We start from the raw sequence: 18849 nt of genomic DNA, 5'->3' as shown, positions 1-18849 counted from the left end.
TAGGGTAGAAGGGGGGAAAGGGAGGAGGAAACAGGCAACGGTGGATAGGGTAGAAGGGGGAAAAGGAGGAGAAAACAGGCAACGGTGGATAGGGTAGAAGGGGGAAAGGGAGGAGGAAACAGGTAACGGTGGATAGGGTAGAAGGAGGAAAAGGAGGAGGAAACAGGCAACGGTGGATAGGGTAGAAGGGGGGAAAGGGAGGAGGAAACAGGCAACGGTGGATAGGGTAGAAGGGGGAAAAGGAGGAGGAAACAGGCAACGGTGGATAGGGTAGAAGGGGGGAAAGGGAGGAGGAAACAGGCAACGGTGGATAGGGTAGAAGGGGGAAAAGGAGGAGGAAACAGGCAACGGTGGATAGGGTAGAAGGGGGGAAAGGGAGGAGGAAACAGGCAACGGTGGATAGGGTAGAAGGGGGAAAAGGAGGAGGAAACAGGCAACGGTGGATAGGGTAGAAGGGGGGAAAGGGAGGAGGAAACAGGCAACGGTGGATAGGGTAGAAGGGGGAAAAGGAGGAGGAAACAGGCAACGGTGGATAGGGTAGAAGGGGGGAAAGGGAGGAGGAAACAGGCAACGGTGGATAGGGTAGAAGGGGGAAAAGGAGGAGAAAACAGGCAACGGTGGATAGGGTAGAAGGGGGGAAAGGGAGGAGGAAACAGGCAACGGTGGATAGGGTAGAAGGGGGAAAAGGAGGAGGAAACAGGCAACGGTGGATAGGGTAGAAGGGGGGAAAGGGAGGAGGAAACAGGCAACGGTGGATAGGGTAGAAGGGGGAAAAGGAGGAGGAAACAGGCAACGGTGGATAGGGTAGAAGGGGGGAAAGGGAGGAGGAAACAGGCAACGGTGGATAGGGTAGAAGGGGGAAAAGGAGGAGGAAACAGGCAACGGTGGATAGGGTAGAAGGGGGGAAAGGGAGGAGGAAACAGGCAACGGTGGATAGGGTAGAAGGGGGAAAAGGAGGAGGAAACAGGCAACGGTGGATAGGGTAGAAGGGGGGAAAGGGAGGAGGAAACAGGCAACGGTGGATAGGGTAGAAGGGGGAAAAGGAGGAGAAAACAGGCAACGGTGGATAGGGTAGAAGGGGGGAAAGGGAGGAGGAAACAGGCAACGGTGGATAGGGTAGAAGGGGGAAAAGGAGGAGGAAACAGGCAACGGTGGATAGGGTAGAAGGGGGGAAAGGGAGGAGGAAACAGGCAACGGTGGATAGGGTAGAAGGGGGAAAAGGAGGAGGAAACAGGCAACGGTGGATAGGGTAGAAGGGGGGAAAGGGAGGAGGAAACAGGCAACGGTGGATAGGGTAGAAGGGGGAAAAGGAGGAGAAAACAGGCAACGGTGGATAGGGTAGAAGGGGGGAAAGGGAGGAGGAAACAGGTAACGGTGGATAGGGTAGAAGGAGGAAAAGGAGGAGGAAACAGGCAACGGTGGATAGGGTAGAAGGGGGGAAAGGGAGGAGGAAACAGGCAACGGTGGATAGGGTAGAAGGGGGAAAAGGAGGAGGAAACAGGCAACGGTGGATAGGGTAGAAGGGGGGAAAGGGAGGAGGAAACAGGCAACGGTGGATAGGGTAGAAGGGGGAAAAGGAGGAGAAAACAGGCAACGGTGGATAGGGTAGAAGGGGGGAAAGGGAGGAGGAAACAGGCAACGGTGGATAGTGTAGAAGGGGGAAAAGGAAGAGCGGGGGAAAAGTGGAAAGCCCGAGCTGGTCGTCGGCCTCTAAGGGCACGGTTAGGGCATTGCATAAGGAGGAGGGGGGAGGGGGGGGGGGTGAGTTGGTACATGTTTATAGAAATCAAAAGAAACAGAAATGCAGGTTAATTTAATGCATTCGCGATAAACTTAGCTAAACATAAAATCCCCCCCCCTCCCAAACAAAATCGTCCATCATGCGGGTTGTTCATAATGACGAAAAAGAATGCACCTATTAATTCGATGGCATTATTAAGCTACTCACCGCAGATTTCTGGGTATCTGGCCTCTAGTATTCTCCGCTAAATTTAGCGGAAAATTTGCGTTACGTGAGCTATGCACCAATTTAGGTTCCCCGTTAAATTTCACGGCAAAACAAACGCGTTGCCTATCCACCAATCCAGGTTCTCCGCTAAATTTACCAGAAAAATCGACGTCACCTGACCTATGCACCAATTCTTCTTCCCGCTAAATTTAGCGGAAAAATTAACGTCACGACCCCAATTCAGTTTCTCAAATAAATTCGGCGAGAAAATTGATGTACGTGATCTGACTTCACGTGACCTACGCTCTAATTCAATTTCCCCGCTAACTTTGGCGGAAAAATTGATGACACGTGACCTGACGGCACGGGACCTAAAGACAAATTCAGGTTCCCCGCTAAATTTATCTGGGAGCATGCTTTAGCGTGCCTTATAACAAAAGGAGGCAAACATGACGTATGCTAACGTAATTCAAAGAAAAAAAACAATAGTGGTTTCTGAACCCATCTCCCCCACAGTTTGTCCCCCGAAAATGGTGTCCACATAGCGGGATATCCATATCAACGGCTTTCGTATTCACGAGACATGACTGTAGTAATAACAAGAAAGGTGAACCCGTAAACTTGAGAGGAAAACTCCGGGGTTTTTATACGATGGTCATGATGGACGATGCATGGTACGCTGTTCCAGTCGCAGATGGTTTGAGGGAGGAAAGACTGATTAAATGCGTTTGTATAAGCGAACATACGTTTAGTCGTTCAGCAGTTGTCAAGGCGGGAAAGATGTTCAGGTGATAACAAAGAGTTTTTGAGGTCGGTACGATTATTGTAGACTTTATGGAGAAGACACAGGCGAAAGAGTTTCCTGCAGAGCTGCAGAGAAGACAAGGTCAGTTTACTTTTTTAAGGCGGATACACTGGCCAAAAAATCGTATACACTTGGATGCTGCTTTAAGTTGTCACCGACTCACCGACCCTAGTGTTCGAGAGTCGCACCCGATAACGCACAATCGAACGTTGTACCTCATTGATTAGCCCTGGTGGGCGCACGCCCGTTGTCCGTGGTATACGTCCTTCACTCAGGACCTTCGCCGCCACGGAAATCCGCGCGCGCTCATTCCAAGAGAGTTCCGAGAACGTTTCGTGGAAGGACTTCCGAGCGGGCGTTTCTGGAATGGCCGCCAGCGTCGGAGTGAGCGCCGTTCTGACGCTGCCAGTGCACGTCTCCATAAATCTGACGTCCGCCTCTTGGCTCACCCGGCGACTCGTCATCTGATATGCGTCACGGGCGTTCTCTTTGATGCCGACAAGAGGAACCCATACCTGAAGTTCGGGCCTTGCCAAGAGGGAAAGTCGCCCTCATCAGTCTTCGGGTGCTGGGGCTGGCTGTTGTTAAGAGCCGTATGAGGACAATCAGTAGTAGGAGTTCCGAAATCTGTGGCGTCGTATAGACTCTTGGCTGACCTTGGGATCACGACTATTCGACGCGGCATGATACGCATTCGGTTTGGAGCTCTATACTATAGTCATTTATCCGCTCCTCCGTTTCCACCAGCAAAGGCCGGGTCGTGTAGAGTATAGTAACTTACGAAACCTCACTATGTTTCTTTAATCCCAAGCAAACACCTTTACTCACAAGAGGTCTAATTTCAAGAGCGAGGCATTGCCGCATGTTCCGTTTTACCATCACCACCACCGCCTAGGCATGGCGTCAGGGCCATGAAACGAGTTTGCTACTTTCGTTACATACTACTTAGAATCACTCCCTAACGTTAATACCTGAAGAAACTTGCCTTAGTTTTTTTTTTCTTTCTAGGCAATGGCAGTCGCCAAAAAAGTCGCCATCCTCTCAAACTCGTAGCCAGAACGAGCGGCCACGTGGCCTGGTGCCTATCTCATGCCGCCAACGTTGATCATAACCACGCGCTGGGGTTGGCGGTGGGTTGGCAGAGTAGAAAACGCGTGCTGAGCCCCAGGCATTGTTAGAGTTCGGCTGTTCTCATCACCGCAGTGGTTAAACACGAACCGCTACCTGAGTGTCCGACGAGACATTGATTGTTACGAGCCGAAGTCGTGTGCTCATGCAGCTCTCGAGTCCCATCCGTGAGCCGCGTTCGGCTATCGTCAAACGGGTGGATTCGATCCCACAATGAAGTCATCGAGCTTTGCTAATGCAAGGATGAAAGAGATAGTCCCTTTTTATCCTCGCAATTTCACCGCGACAAAACAGTGTCTGAATCAGTGACGGTCTGTGCGTGTTTACTTGGGCCAGACTATAGACCAGTACGCCTCCGGAAAGTCATGAATATTCCAACCCGATATCGATTTATGACACCTTTAGGTTAATCTAAAACTTGTTTTTATATTATTTTTGTATTTTTTTAAATTAAATTTTGATGTAGACGGGTTGCAGTAAAATACCGAAGTGTTTCAATTGCCGATGCTAGAACTCAGAGTCCATTCACACCACTAGTTCACATTTTGCTGACAATTTTTTTTAAATTCATGTTATGAAAACAAAAATAGAAAGATTTTTCTATTTATTATTTGAGGGTCAACTTTTCTTGTTTTATATATTCGGGTAGAAACGGAAAGATATGACAAGTGCACAGCACGTTAGAGTTACCGGAATATAAGGATTGAATCTATAACACAGACGAACCCGTATAAGTGTCGGTGTTCTCACATTCAAACAAAGTCAGACGCTCTCACGAAGCAAAAGTGGCGTCATTATCGACGGCCTTGTTTACCAAAAAAAAAAAAACGGAAGTAACCTAGCTCCTCCTTTTGTGCCTCCTTTTCCCACGCGCAATATATATGCCGGAAATAGCCACAAGAAGGTCCGAGCTCACAACAAGGTTCGTTAGTGAACAATGCGCGTAACCCCCCGTCGTGTCGTCGTATTATTCAACGTAATAACCTAAAAAAGAAAACACAAAAACTCTGAAGCAGAGGTTTCGCTGCGCTATATTTACACCCGACCACATTTTAAAATCAGGAGAGGTGCTTCAAACTGGCATCCCAATATATGTAGCTTTCTAAAGGTAGGTGTCAGGCAAGGTATTAACAACCCCACCCTTCAAGTGTCTTGTCCAACCACTGGGCTCATTTTCTAAGCTTTACGATCGTGAGGCTGTTAAGATCTAGGTATAATAAATGACTCGTCCATACGCCTCTGGTGCAAAACGTAAAGCTATCCGTCTTTCACGAGTTAAGATAGAGTCCCTGAAATGAGAAGAGGTTACATTCGATGCGGAGTTATTACCTGTTTGCCAGAATTGCAAGGCGGATGGAAAGAACGTCTCCTTGTCACGCAGAAAGTGTAAAACCTGCGGAATTCTGGTTCACCGCATGCATGCCAGGCGGTAGCCGAGTCATGACGGTTCTGGTTTTTAGCTTTGTATTAAACGGTAGGAGCCGTCATCGCCGAACACCGCTAAAGCCGATGTTGGACGGCTTACGCTGCCCTCACAGTAAAGCTCTGCCCTGTTCTTTAAGCCCACAGTAACGTGCCCTCCCGTGTCATTTGCGCCGCAGCTCCTTTGGCGGTTGTGGAGCTCTAAACTAGACATTCGGCGAGAAAGTCGGCGAGATCGCCGAATTCCTCGTCGAATGTCAAGCTTACAGCCCCTGGTTGTGCGTTCGAATCTCCACAAACTGTTACAAAAGCAAACACGCCGCACTAAGAAGAGTGACGTCATAAACTAGCATGCTCGCTCAAGGAGCGTCGTACCTACTGGGTCAGAAAACTTACATGGTGGGACGGTCATTCTCCCTTTTTAAATTGAACCGGTTCGCATTACTAGACAGTTGTTGCAATTCAAATAATGTTTGCATGGTCGAAAATAGCACGAACGACTCTTCAAGAGTATAGAGTCTATAGACCTTTCCACAAATGGGCTCCTGCATGGTCAGTTCCATTTTCAGCGTTCGTGCGTATGGTGCGTGATTTGCTCGCTTTCCGAATCGACGAACAAGCACGTGCTGGGCTGAGTACTTGCAATTATTGAAGTGGTGTATAATATCAGAGGGTGCCAAGAATCTTATTCCGCCTCTTGGCATTCGAGCGTATCCTGGAAGTTGTTCCCTTTCAACGCCACTGGGAATACCTTATTCAGCTTCGCGGGCCACGCCACGACGTCTAAAAATAGAAACAACACAAATATTTTACTAATCGCAAGTGTTATACTTTTTTTTTTTAATTTTTATGAGATAAGAATTATAGGATTACAGGACGTGCATGCCTGTGATGGCGTGGTAATATCGAAATCGGTGCTCGTCGTATACGTGTTGCTACTGTAGTTTCATTGATTATCCGATGGCGATAAGATGGTTGAAGCTGACCTCCTCCTGTGGCATCCAAGTTGTCACTGAAAATGGACTAAGAAACGGGCTCTTGACTGTTGCTATTTTCAGCGTTTGTGCGTATGGCGCGGGCTTTGCTTGCTTTACGAGGTGATGAACATGCTCGTGATGTACTTTGAATGTCACACGGGAATCTGGGATTTCGTAAACACTGAAAAGGCGCATGATTACTCTCTCGTTGTAGTCCTGCCTGTGGCTTACCCGGTCTCGCGCACCTAACGGCCACCAGGCGAGGACAGCTGATACCCTCGCCGCAGCAGGGCGCCAGTCACGTGGCTCTCCTCTCATTTGTTGTCTGCCGCTCCACCTTTTCCATTTCGGCGGCCGCTTCTCGTGGCGATCTGCCAGGCTGTGTCAGTATAGAGGAGGCTATGCCACAGCCCGGCACTCGCGTGTTCGTCGCTTCACAAAGCGAGCAAATCACGATACGCACGAACGCAAAAAATGGCACCGGCCAGAAGCCGTTTTCTAAAGCTTCAAATGCTTTTTAATGGAACCACCAATCCCAAAGTTTTATCCGTCCGTCGGTCCGTTTGCTCGTGCATTTCTTGCGAAATTTAGGGGGAAAACTGAATTGGCACTCAGTTCGAGTGATTGTAATTGATATCACGTGACTTGCCCTCACGTGATCTATACGCCTATTCACTTTTCCCGTTAAACATAGCAGGAATTTGATGGCAAGGGACCTGACGTCACGTCACAAGATTGCAGAAATATTGACGTCACGTGACCGACACACAAAGTCAGTTTCCTCGCTAAATATGGTGGGGAAATTAATGTCACGTGACCTAAACAGCTCCAGTTTCCCGCTAAGTTTAGCGGGAAAATTGACATCACGTGACCTGACGACACGGGCCATATACATCGATACAATTTCCCCACACAATCTAGCAGGAACATCGAAGTCACGTGTCATAGACCAATTTAGTTTTCCCGTTAAATTTAGCGGGGAAATTGACGTCACGTGACGGATACGCCCAGTTTTCCCGCTCAATGTAGTGGGGAATTGATAAAATTAAAGGTTCTTCGCTTGCCCAAACCGACGGTTTAATGTTTACTAAATAATTTTAAACGATCGCATCTTAGATACTGTTGAGTTCAGCTGAACTGTTGAACAGAGATGATGACGGGAGAGATTTGAGCTTTCTTTAAGGAGCGAGTTGCTAAGCGGCTTTTGAGAGGTGGTGGTGGTGAATACGTTTATTTCAGGAAAAAAATATATATATATATCTCTGCAGACTCGAAGTTTTCATGACGCGGTGGCCTCAAGGCTCGGCATCGTCTCCTCGGTTAAAGGTGTTAGATGGAGTTTCCCAGGTCTCCCTCAGAAATATACTCTAAGAGAGATCTGAGGATCCTGGTCTTGCGTGAGGTGTCGCCCGCTGGGTGCGTCCAGTCCTGCAGTTTTGAAGGTCTTTCGTCATTCGCCATCTTACTGAAGATGAGTGTTCTGAGGGTGGAGAGGGCCACACATTCCCAGAGTATGTGTTTAAGTCTGGGAATGGATTCCTCGGCTTGACACCGCTGGCATCTGGGGTCGGGAGGGACAGCGTGGAGAACCAAAGGAGGTTATTGCATAGAGAAAGGGTAAATGCAAAAATAAATTAGGTTTGCTAAAAAGAAAATAGGGGCTGGGGATCAAATGATGTTGTGCTCGTCGGTTGGTCATTGTTCACAAACGTTCTGTAAATCTTGCTTCTCTTAAAAAGGCCAGCAGGTCCTTGTAAGATTGAGCGACTTGCGCATGAGGGCACTCAGGGAAGAGCAGCTCATGCGGTGTGGAACGGGGAAGGCCGCTGGCGAAGTAGTGATTTAAGAGAACTTTTTGTGCCTCGTCATACTCGGGACACACAAAGACCATGTGTGTAAAGTTCTCTCGACCCCCAAAGTTCTCGCAATTTGAACCACTGACACGCTTCAGCTTGCGCAGAGCAGATCGGGTGTGCGCACAGTTACCTCTCAGGTGGTGCAACAGGGATGCCTCCGCTCTTGGTAGCTCTCTAGGTATCGGAGAGAAAGGTCGTCCGTCAGCAGGCATGTAGCCAGGAAGAGGGGGGGGGGGGGGGGGGGGAGGGCGGCCCCCCCTCGAAATCTTCCATTTTGCTGGGACCTCCTCTCCCTCCTCCCCCTCATAGAGCATCTTATCATGGGCGCCCCCCTCCCCCGAAACAAAATCCTGGCTACGTGCCTGTCTGTCAGCAATCCCTCAATGCGTGTGACGCCTTTGGCAGAAGGCTCGTATGAAGCGTCGTGCCTCGTTGTAGCGGCGGAGCGACTCTGTGGATGTTTCAAGTTTGTGAGCCTCGGTGGCGAGAGCATCGTCCTCTCATTTCCAGAGATGCCAGTGTGCGCTGGCAGCCACTGGAAGTCTGGTTCCCAGCCTAAGCGTATAGCTGCTGCGGCAGCAGCTGCCGTTGTTGCAACCAGTGGAGAACCTTAAACGGGTTCTTGAAGGAGATGGAGGGCTGCTTTTGGGAGTCTGTCAAGATTACTGCTCTCACCGGTGGTCTAGTTTTCACCAGAAGTTCCAAAACTCTCCAGATAGTTAAATACTGCATTCAGTGCATTATACATCTTTCGAAATATAGGTTACTGTGAATTTTTGGAAAGGTCTATATATAGCAACCCGGTCATCTAGTGCAGTGTCCTTTTTTTGCGCAAGATTGCGGGGTGTCCTTGCATTCCTCTCGCCACTGTTTCGGGCAGACTGTCGCTAGTAGGAGTCGATAAATTTGTGTAGGTCGGAGTGGGGTGGTCATTGGCATAGAGTATCAGATGGCACGATTTCTTCGCACGACGCTTTGGTTGGTGTCCACAAGACATGAGCGGGGCTTCGCTTTTGTACCATCCCGCGGTTCCCTTACGGTGGAGATCGACATACGTCCGTCCCAGATGCTATACGTCGGACACATTGCGGGCACTGTGGTCTCGCTCGTAGGCTGGAAGTGAGACTGCCTCAGTGGACGTCCGTAGTTTGATAAGGGACGAGGGTCTCATAGAAAATTCTGCAGTCCTAACTACTAAAACAGAAAATGCTTCTTAACGCTACCCCCAATCCTAAAAACGTGTCCGTCCGACCGTCCGTCCGCCAGTCGGTGCATTTCCAGCTACATTTAGCGAAAAAATTGATGTCACGGGACTTAAACACGAATTCGGTTTCGCCTCTAAATTTAGCGGGAAAGTTGATGTCACGTGACCTGACGTCAAGGAACCTACAGACCAATTCAGCTTTCCCACTAAATTTAGCGAAAACAAATTGACGTCATATGACCTATGCACCAATTCAGTTCTCCCGTCAAATTTGACGGGAAAATTGATGTCACGGGACCTGACATCACGTGACCCTAACACCAATACAGTTTCCCGCTAAATTTGGAGGGGGAATTGATGTCACTTAGCCTGATGTCACGAGAACAATACACAATTGTAGTCGCCCCGCCAAATATAGCGGGAAAATCGACGTCACGTGACCTAAGCAAAGATAAAAGGGTTACTTCTTAAACACTGCATTTTATGCTTCATAGGACCTTAAAGGCCGACGACCAGACCAACACCACCTAGACAGAAGGCCTCCACACGCGTCATCATAGTCAGATCGATCGAGGCGAGAGATTGGGCACGAGTGCTGCGTCAGTGTTCGGCTGCGGCTCGTGGCCAATCAGCGCGTCGGACTCGGGTCCAATAGCCGACCGAGCGCGATCCGACTGTGATGACGTTTCATAGAGGAAGAGGAAACCATGCGGAGGCCTTCTGTCTAGGTGGTGTTGACCAGACTCGAGATTCTGTAAGGGAGAAGATCCTCCTCACTCTGGGGGACGGGGAAGGGCAATGGCGGAAAGGGTAGAAGGGGGAGATGAGAAAGGGAATTGAAAAAGGCGCAAAGCGCGAGCTGGCCGCCGGTCTCTAAAAATAAAGGTCGCTGTCAATTTTCTCTTTTTTTTTTTCACTGCAGCCTTTGCGTGTTTGTTGCTCTGCGAATAGAAAGGGCCGCACGAATATTTGAATATGGGAGAAATGGTATGTCATAATTAGTCACGATTGGCCATCCCTGCCCCTTATCCCAGGCCACCAGTTGTCAAGGTCTTTCAGTCCTACAGGCCCTTGCCTTACTCGAGTCCTGCTAGAACCAGGTTGCATTCTCGGGTTTCGAACCAGCATGTATGTAAATACATTCCCAGGTCTCGCGCGCCTAGTTTCTTCTCACCACAAGGCCTGGTCAGCCGATACCGCACAGCTACGGGAGTATAAAAACGAATTCCTCGGCATCAGCGTTCCTGAAAAGCACGCGAGGTGCCCGTGTGCTCTACGGAAAAGCATAGGTGCAGAAATTCTTTAAAAGAACACTCCCGGCGGGATATTGACCCTTCTTTTGTTTATCCGAGTAACGCCGTTGTGGGAACGTTAGACATTATGCAACACCCGATTCGACCAAGCCACGCTCCAGTCGTTCCCAAGGAAGTCACACAACGCAGCATCAAATGGTTTACTAAGTTCTAACTCACATTCTGTCGTCCCAATTTTTGTTCTCCTCCGGTGGCGGCTGTAGCTGAACGGCTCCGGTCCTTTATGAGGACCTCAATCAAGACCCTCTAGGAAAGACTACCTATGAGTTAAGACATAGCCGGGGCTCTAGAGACGGGCGACATGGGCGGTTGCCCAGGCCGCCATCAAAAGTGGGGCGTCGCCGCGCCCAAAAAAAGGGGGGGGGGGAGGCTCCACGGCCAGAGTTCGCCCAGGGAGTTTGATGGTGTAGGGACGACCCTGAGTCGAGGCTCTTTCTACTCAAGACTTCCGATGAAGCCTTCGGAGAAAAGCACCACGGAGGCTGTCCCTCAAAGACTCCTAACTCCAGACCCTAACTGGAGAGTGAAGACCGTCAAATTAAGCCTGTAACTGACCCCCGTCCAATCAAGACTCCACACCCCCGCCTGCCCAACCCCTTTGTCTTCCCACCTTATATAGCCTGCCCAACCCCTTTGTCTTCCGTCCTCTCTCGCTTCACCGAGAAAGAAGGCCCATATAAGTAGCACAGTGATGAGTTAGGCTAGTTGGTTTTGCGTTTTAAAAGGGTAAAAACAGAGCAAAAATACTCCGACAGGGAAGATGTATACACATAGAGCGCTCACTTTCACCTGTTTAATTTGTGGAAAAAAGACGCCCACCGTTTTGCAGGGGTTGGGGGTAGGCCGGGCGAAGGCGGACCGGGAGTCCGGCGGAGGTTGTAATCGGCCACACCAACCAGAAGGCTGCTAGGGTACCCACCCTGCAACATTTTATTAGCCTGCCCAAAAAAAACTCGTGATCATATTGTGCAGACACGACCTCGTAAGTGACCCTAACAAACTACTAGTTATAATTCCCTTTTTATTATTTTAGAGTGGCTTGAATAGTACGGAAGAACAGCCTTCTTCGACCTAGGCGAGTAGCTCCAACACACATGAGACTCAGAGTTTCTCACATAGGTCGAAGAAGGCTGTTCTTCCGTGCGATTTACACCACTCTAAAATAATAAATAGGTGGATCATAACTAGTTGTTTGTTGGGGTCACTTACAAGGTCACGTCCGCAGAAGATGATCCCGAGTCTTTGTGGGCCGCCTAATAAATGTTTGGAGGGTGGGAAGCAGCCTTCTGGTAGGTGCGGCCGAGAGCATCTCGCAAAAAAGTGCGCAATGCGGAGGCTGGCACGGGTAAGAAGCCTACGCAGAGACCTGTCGTGGTACCTTATATCCACAAAGTTGCGCACAGGTTAAAGAAAGTGTATCAACGGCACGGCATTCTTGTGGTTTTTTTCGGCTCCTGGTATGCTGGGTCGTTTATAAGCGAGAGTAGACGAAGTTCGGACCCTTATCCCCGGTTGTGTTAAGCTGCATAAGAACAAGTTTGCGCCTTGTGTGGGAGGAGTGGTTTATTGTATTCCGCTAACGTGTAAGAAGGTATACATCGGTCAAACAGGCCGTTGTGTAAACGACAGATTGCGGGAACATGCGTTCTCGATGAGGTCGTCACCGTCAGGAAGCTTGGTGGTGCAATGTGATAGGTGCGGGTGCACTCCTGTTCTAATCAATGCTGAAATTCTGGCTAAGTTTCGCCAAAAGATGACTAGAGATCCCGGAAGCAATTTTTGTTTCTAAGTACAAAAATAGTTGCGTCAGCTCTCCCTCTATTTGTTTATTTGACTGTGAACTTGCGTTCATCAGCAGTTTTCGACACAATGGTCTGTTGATATGATGTGACGTACATGATGCAATTTAAATGGATGCATGTGGGCACGACGGTGGGCGTCTTTTTTCAGAAATTAAACAATTGAAAGTCACCACTCCGCGTGTATACATTTTCCCTGTCCGAGTCTTTTTGCGCTGTTTTTACCCTTTTAAAAAAGCTCATATAAGTCCACGGGCGAGCGCCACAGCGCCTCTCTAACAAAAAATCCCAGTTCGGTACTGTAATGCGAACCTCAACGGATGTTCGCCGGTAGGCAAGCGGAGCATGCCATCCTCGACGCTGCATGTTTACGTGACGGGTTTCAAAGAGCCCCAGACTGGCTGGGAATGTCGGCTTCGGCACTGGAGAAGCTGGGGGAGTCAACAAGTGATCGCACCGGCGGGGAAAGGGGACTTCGACACCGCAATGTGGAGACAAAGCCAAAGGTTCTCCACCCTTTGATTGTGGGCTTCGACACCGGGACGTTGAGGCAAAGCCAAAGGCTTTGCCTCAACGTACAATGTTTTTCTGAAAATCTAAACAGGAACGTAGTTCATATCGGTGTCGAACCGTCGTCGCGTGCAGCCTCACGAATAAACGCGCTACCTTTTCGTCATCGGATGGCAATCACTGTCTCCGCAAACGCCCATGCTTCACTCGCGTCGTCGATAATAACACAGCTTTATTTCTCGTAAGGTGCCCGTCAAATCACCATTCTCTCAACGGGCGTCGTATCCTCCTAACGGACTCCACCATTCAATACAAGACACAACGCCTTTGTGGCCGTCGCAGGTTCCTCCTGGTTTCCGAGAAGAAGATTGAAGGATGTCCTCCTACTACAACGTGTTTATGTGTATGCGTGCTTTTTTGTTCGCGCGTCCTTCGCAGTCGTCGCGGCACCGAACGTTTGATGAGAGCTCCCGATCGGCAGAAGCGGACTTTCGGTATACCAGGGCCCAGGGTTAAGTCACCCTCGCGTTTTCTGTTAAGTTGCGCTTCCCTGACGACGTCTTGGCGCCGTCAAAACGGTGGCTCGAGGCACGGGATGGCTTGGCTGTGATGTCACGCTCGATAACGCCCAGGGCGCGCGAAAGTGTGGAGCCCCGCGGGAGAGGTTGCGGCGGTGAAGCCTGTAATCGTCGGGGGTTCCGCGAAACGCCGAAGGAAGTGATGACTTGATTCTCGCGTGTCACGTGACGTGAAAAGAAAGCGCGGGATGTTTCTTACGTGACTCCCCCCGAATGATTCCATACAGAAGAAAGGTCAGTTCACTCCCAGTGGAGGGAATTCGATTGGATCCGGGTTTGGTGTGTTCAAGGGGGTGCTATTGAATTCATTACCAGCTCGCAACACGTACGCGCTTCTATCAGCATACGAGCTTATGAAACGAATGATGTAAGTACATGCAGGATCAACTTCTTGGTGCTATTAAAAATAAGTGAATTATGTAGATGTAAAGGCCGTGATCGCCGCCGCCGTTGATATAGCTGCTCAAGTGGCGCGAGCACGAGGGAACCCATAGGAAGGCGAGCGCGTGAAGCGCGTGAAGCGCGTGAACATACTTTCCCGGCATTCTTTTTGGTGCTTGGGTAATTTAGCGAAAAACCTACTATGGAGAATAGACCCTTTTCCAAAATTCAGTGCCATCTGGTGGCTAAAAGGCAGTTTGTTATCGACAATCTAGAGTGGCCATGAAACTGTATACGGGCACCGTCCGTTTCGCATGTCAATGGCAGATGAGATTTGGTTCTTATTGCCTTACAATTTCTAGATTTCCACCATTAAAGGCTTTAGAGCTAAACTTGTGCCTAGAGACTGATTGGACCAGCTTCCGAAATGAAGGGTTTTTGTACCTCATTCGTGCGTTCTGTTGTACCGACGCCTTCAAACGTATCAGCAGTTTGAAAGACCGCCGTTTGTTTGGCACAGATACCGTACTCTGAGACGATAGTAATCAAAGTTTACAGACTAAATTTTGAAACGGGTCTATTTCCTTCGTGAATTTAGAGATGCTTGGTTGCTCTCTTTTGTTAGTATCTTTTTGGGCGTGCAAGCGCGCGCTCGCATCCACCGCACAAAAAACATCTAGCAAAAACGCTATTGGACCGCTCTAAATTCGCCGAAACATTTCCACATTTGACAAACCTTCTCAGGAGATCTCGCAAATGAGCACCAATAAATTTTCTATTGCTATTGAAAGAACTGTGGCTGTCATCATTTTGTCTCCTTGTGTGTGTGCATTCTTTCGTCCTGCATCAATGTTATCAACACGCACCGCTCTTTTATCACACATTACGAACATACCTACATTCTAGAGCTCCAGTGTGTGCTTTGAATACTAATTTCTAACGTGGGCATTATACTCGAAGTTGGCTTTTCTGTGGGATAACACTGCCAAGGCCAGTGTAGTTTTCACAGTGTTTCAGTCCCGCAAGGTTGCGCAAGCATATGGCATCGTTCGAAGTCTCATTCGCACACACTGTCGTGCCATGATCGTGCAAAGGGGACGCCGAACGAAGCCACGCTCTCGCACTTTTTCAGAACCACGCTAGCATTGACAACGTCAAACAGAAAAATTTATATGCTGTGTATAGATATATTGAACAAGTTAGCCGAAGTAAGCGGTGAGAATGCACTTATAGAAAACTTTGAAGTCGTAACTCTTTTTAACTAAAAGACTGATTTCTGAGGCAATTTCGTCAAACATGTAAACACGAGCATTGCTTTCTTTCTAGAAACTGTTACAAAACTTTCAATGGATAGTATCTCCATGATCTTCTGGCGAGTAAATAAGACGGTCAAAAACTGCCCCATTACCAAAGCAACCAGGGAAACTAACCTTACAAAGTACTCAGTGAGGCAACACGTACGCCTTGAAAAGTCGCCGAGCGATTTGTGGAATACTGGATAAAAATAATAAATGTATGAACGACGCTGCTGGGTTAAAGCTTCTCATTGTGACACAATCAAATTTTGAAGAGGAAAAAAGATATTTTGCGCTGATTTCTGACTAACCGATAGGTTGAAGCTTGTTGCAGGTTCCTTGTTTGGACGTTTATTCTAACAAAGACTGATTTTCGTTCGTTCTGCCGAAGAACTTCACAACGGTCAAAACTTGTCAACACAGGCTTATGCCAACCTACATACTTGTTGTGAGGCTAGCTGGTCCATAGCGCTTATGAAGAGGGCGATTTTGTTTCATTCTTGTGGCTAGCTGAAAAATGCCAATTTCTGTGCTCCCCCCTTTTTGTTTATTCTTACGTGTGTAAAAAAAATACAGATGACATTTGCATGCGCCAAACAATCGCGAAAACAAGCAAAAAAATGGACACGGAAAAGAGCAACATTTAGAAGCATTTAGATGAAGAGGACACTTGTTTTTTACAGGACACTCGCTAAAAGGATTCTAAGGACCTACACAATTCGTTTATCGGCCACCGCTTGTAAAAAAGGCTGGACGTCTTGAAAAATAAATTTAAACTTGTCTTCACCATTCAGATAATCCCGGAGAAGCCAGAATATGCCGTGTATGCGTTATGCGTGCGTTATAATTTCTTATGCTTGATTACGGAATGCTTTTGGTGGCATCGAATATATTGCACGCACGACACGCTCGTGTACCCCCGAGCTGTCAGAAGGATCAATACAAGTTTAAATTGATTGAGGACCCGTGTAGGTCGTGAGATCACGTGGGGAGCTAGGCTTTGCCACTCGGAAGCCAGCTATACACGCGCCGACCGTCGCCTGTCACTGCAGGCTCTCTTGAGTCATACTTAGTCCAGCTGCTTGCACTACCGTCCGCCTCCACCTCGTGGCTCCAAGCAAAGGTTCCGGGGCGCTAACCGCACGTTCCAGAGTTCTATACCCCCTGCACCGCTTGGTCAATCTTACAAATTATGATTACGCGATTAATTATGACTGAACATGCTTCTCTTCGTGTTTTTTTTTTTTTCATTTTTGTGTGCATCTCAATTGCTACTATGTGCTATGTATGATTTATGTTGCCTTGGCCTAAGTGTAACGGCTTTCGTTACACACGAGCATAAAGCTTTTCGCTCAAAATCTAGATTTTGTGCCTAAATTATAATGTAACTATGGAGGCATATAGGTTCTCTATGTAGAAGCATCCTGTCCCAAGACTGCTTGTAATTTTCACGCGGCGAGTCATGAGCACTTATCGCTGCTAGGCTCTTTTCACAACGTACGCCATGAATTGAAATAATGACACGTCGTTTTTTTAATTTTATTTTAAACCCGACCGTTACTCACGATAATGCTTGGAGAAAAAGCGTTTTCCATCGTCCACTCCTGGAAAAAAAAAAGTGGCCTTTCCAGTTGTTACGGGGTAAAAAAGAAAAACAGCGGCTGGCGCGATTTGGGAGGAAGAAAAACCGTTATGGCTTGCTTATTGGCAGCTGCCATAGTGTTTTTCATTTTTTAGTTTGCGTTTTTTGTGTTTTTTTTTTTTGTTTTTTTTTTGCTTGCTACTTGGTCGCGGTGCTTGGAGGATTGTGGCGGGGGTGCGTAGTGGATCGTGATTTCCGGAGGACCGTGGAGAAAGCGCCTGGTCACAAAGGCTTACTTTCGTCATGAGTCGACAGGTAATGCAACTAACGCGTGTTGCTTGCTTGCATAACGATCTTCAGACGGTGTTGCTCACCTCCTGAACAGGCCACTTGCCTTGGAATCGAAAAGACCTGGTCACCATCCATCCGTCATGGCGACGGCCGCGGCGGGTTGCGTCTGTTATTCCTCCTGCGCGCCGAGTCTCCAGCGGCTTTATTGTGTCTGTTGTTACTGTTATTTTCTTGGTCGGGTAGTTTGTCGGGTGAAAACAGAGCGCGGTTGACCCAAACCGCTCCTTCGAAACTTTCCACGGCGAAACGCGTCGTAAAGGTCACATTCCGTTGAGTCGGGTTCAGCCGGCGAAGGAAGACAGGATGATTCAATGAATGATGATAAGGCCGTAATTCTTCTTGAGCGGAGTGCTACGATTTTGAGGAAAGGTGTTGGCTACGTGTTTAGAGAAATTGGGGGCAACTTTCTTTCAATGAATCTTGGCGCTTCCAGGCTACGAACTACAGGCGACGTTCTTAGAGTGATTTTAGAGGTATGTATAGTACGTTTTGGAGAACTGTGGAACACGCACTCTTGGTGACATTCTTAGAGGGGCTTTAGAGAAATGTGCTACTGTTTTGAAAACCGTGGGCCACACACTGTAAGCCACATTCTTAGGCTATTTTTTTTATGTATACTACGTTTTAGAAAATTGTAGGATACGGACTGTGGTGACGTTTTTAGAGTGGTTTTAGATATATGTGCTAAGTTTTAGAAAACTGTGATCGGCATTCTTAGTGGGGTTTTAGATAAATTAAATTGCTACGTTAAAAAAAAATCTGTGGGCTACACACCGTGAAAACCGTTCTTATGGTGAAAAGGAAATGTGCTACGTCCATAGATAATTGTAGGTTACGGATTATGGGCGGTATATTTTAGTGTTTTAAAGGACTGTATTACTCGAGAGCGCACGACACGAGAGCGCGCAACCACTTAACGCTAGTTACCAGAGCGCATATTTGCGCTATTATTTGACAGTCACTTCTCGATAAAGAAAGAAGCCTTCAAGGGGTCGTGCTCTACCGGTTCAACGGAATCCTTGGAACAGCTCTGTTCTTGTTTTTTCGTCGTCTTTTAAACAGGGTAGTATAATACCTTGTATATATTTAAAAAAATACTCTTGTTTTATGTTTTTATAATCTAACATTGATTTAGGTGGCACTCCCTGCCGATTACAATAAAAAAAAATTACCCTATCACGAGATTTCGACGCCGACTACAAAGAGTCCAGTTTGGTTATTAATAGCCCAATCTACTAACTCTGGTATGGCATGGTCAAGGCGAGGCACAAATGTCATGGCCAAAATGGTCCCATTCAAAATGGTCCCAGACAGAATTGCACACCGAGATTAGTTTTAGAGGCCGTAGTTTAAGTCGGATTCGGACACCTTTCCAACGCGTCGTACGATTTCGTCGTGCATGTGGCTGCTGTTGCCACTAAATACATTTATCGCAATGCTAAAACTCACCCATCAGCCCCGTTAGCACTCCCGAGTCGCTCTCCTGTTTTAGTGGTATGTGCTATCGTTTTAAAGAACTGCGAACCACGCACTGTGGTCAAGGTTCTTGGAAGGGTTTTAGAGAAATGTCCCACGTTTGTAAAGAACCGTATGCTCCGAACTGTGGGCAACGTTCTTAGAGTTGTTTTAGCGGCATGTGCTACGTTTAGAGAACTCTGCAAACGAAGTTCTTATTGGGCTTTAGAGAAATGTACGTGCTA

The 18849-nt window shown here is 47.9% G+C and overlaps 1 protein-coding gene across 1 annotated transcript in view; it reads right to left on the bottom strand.

Annotated features, from left to right (window-relative positions):
* Nucleotides 1-18402, bottom strand: part of LOC8025801 (uncharacterized protein DDB_G0271670) — a 71271-nt gene extending 52869 nt beyond the window's left edge. The window contains exons 1-2 of the mRNA XM_042286512.1: nt 18390-18402; nt 17173-17267 (exon numbers count right to left, since the gene is read on the bottom strand). Coding sequence (XP_042142446.1) covers nt 17173-17267; nt 18390-18402 — 108 coding nt within the window. The remainder of the gene's footprint in view (nt 1-17172; nt 17268-18389) is intronic.
* Nucleotides 18403-18849: the final 447 nt, after the last annotated feature.

Source organism: Ixodes scapularis, unplaced genomic scaffold (genome assembly GCF_016920785.2).
Source record: "Ixodes scapularis isolate PalLabHiFi unplaced genomic scaffold, ASM1692078v2 PGA_scaffold7__128_contigs__length_106722199, whole genome shotgun sequence".
NCBI classification, from domain to species: domain Eukaryota; kingdom Metazoa; phylum Arthropoda; class Arachnida; order Ixodida; family Ixodidae; genus Ixodes; species Ixodes scapularis.
Note: the sequence above shows the minus strand (reverse complement) of the source record. Positions and strands in the feature narration are given on the sequence as shown.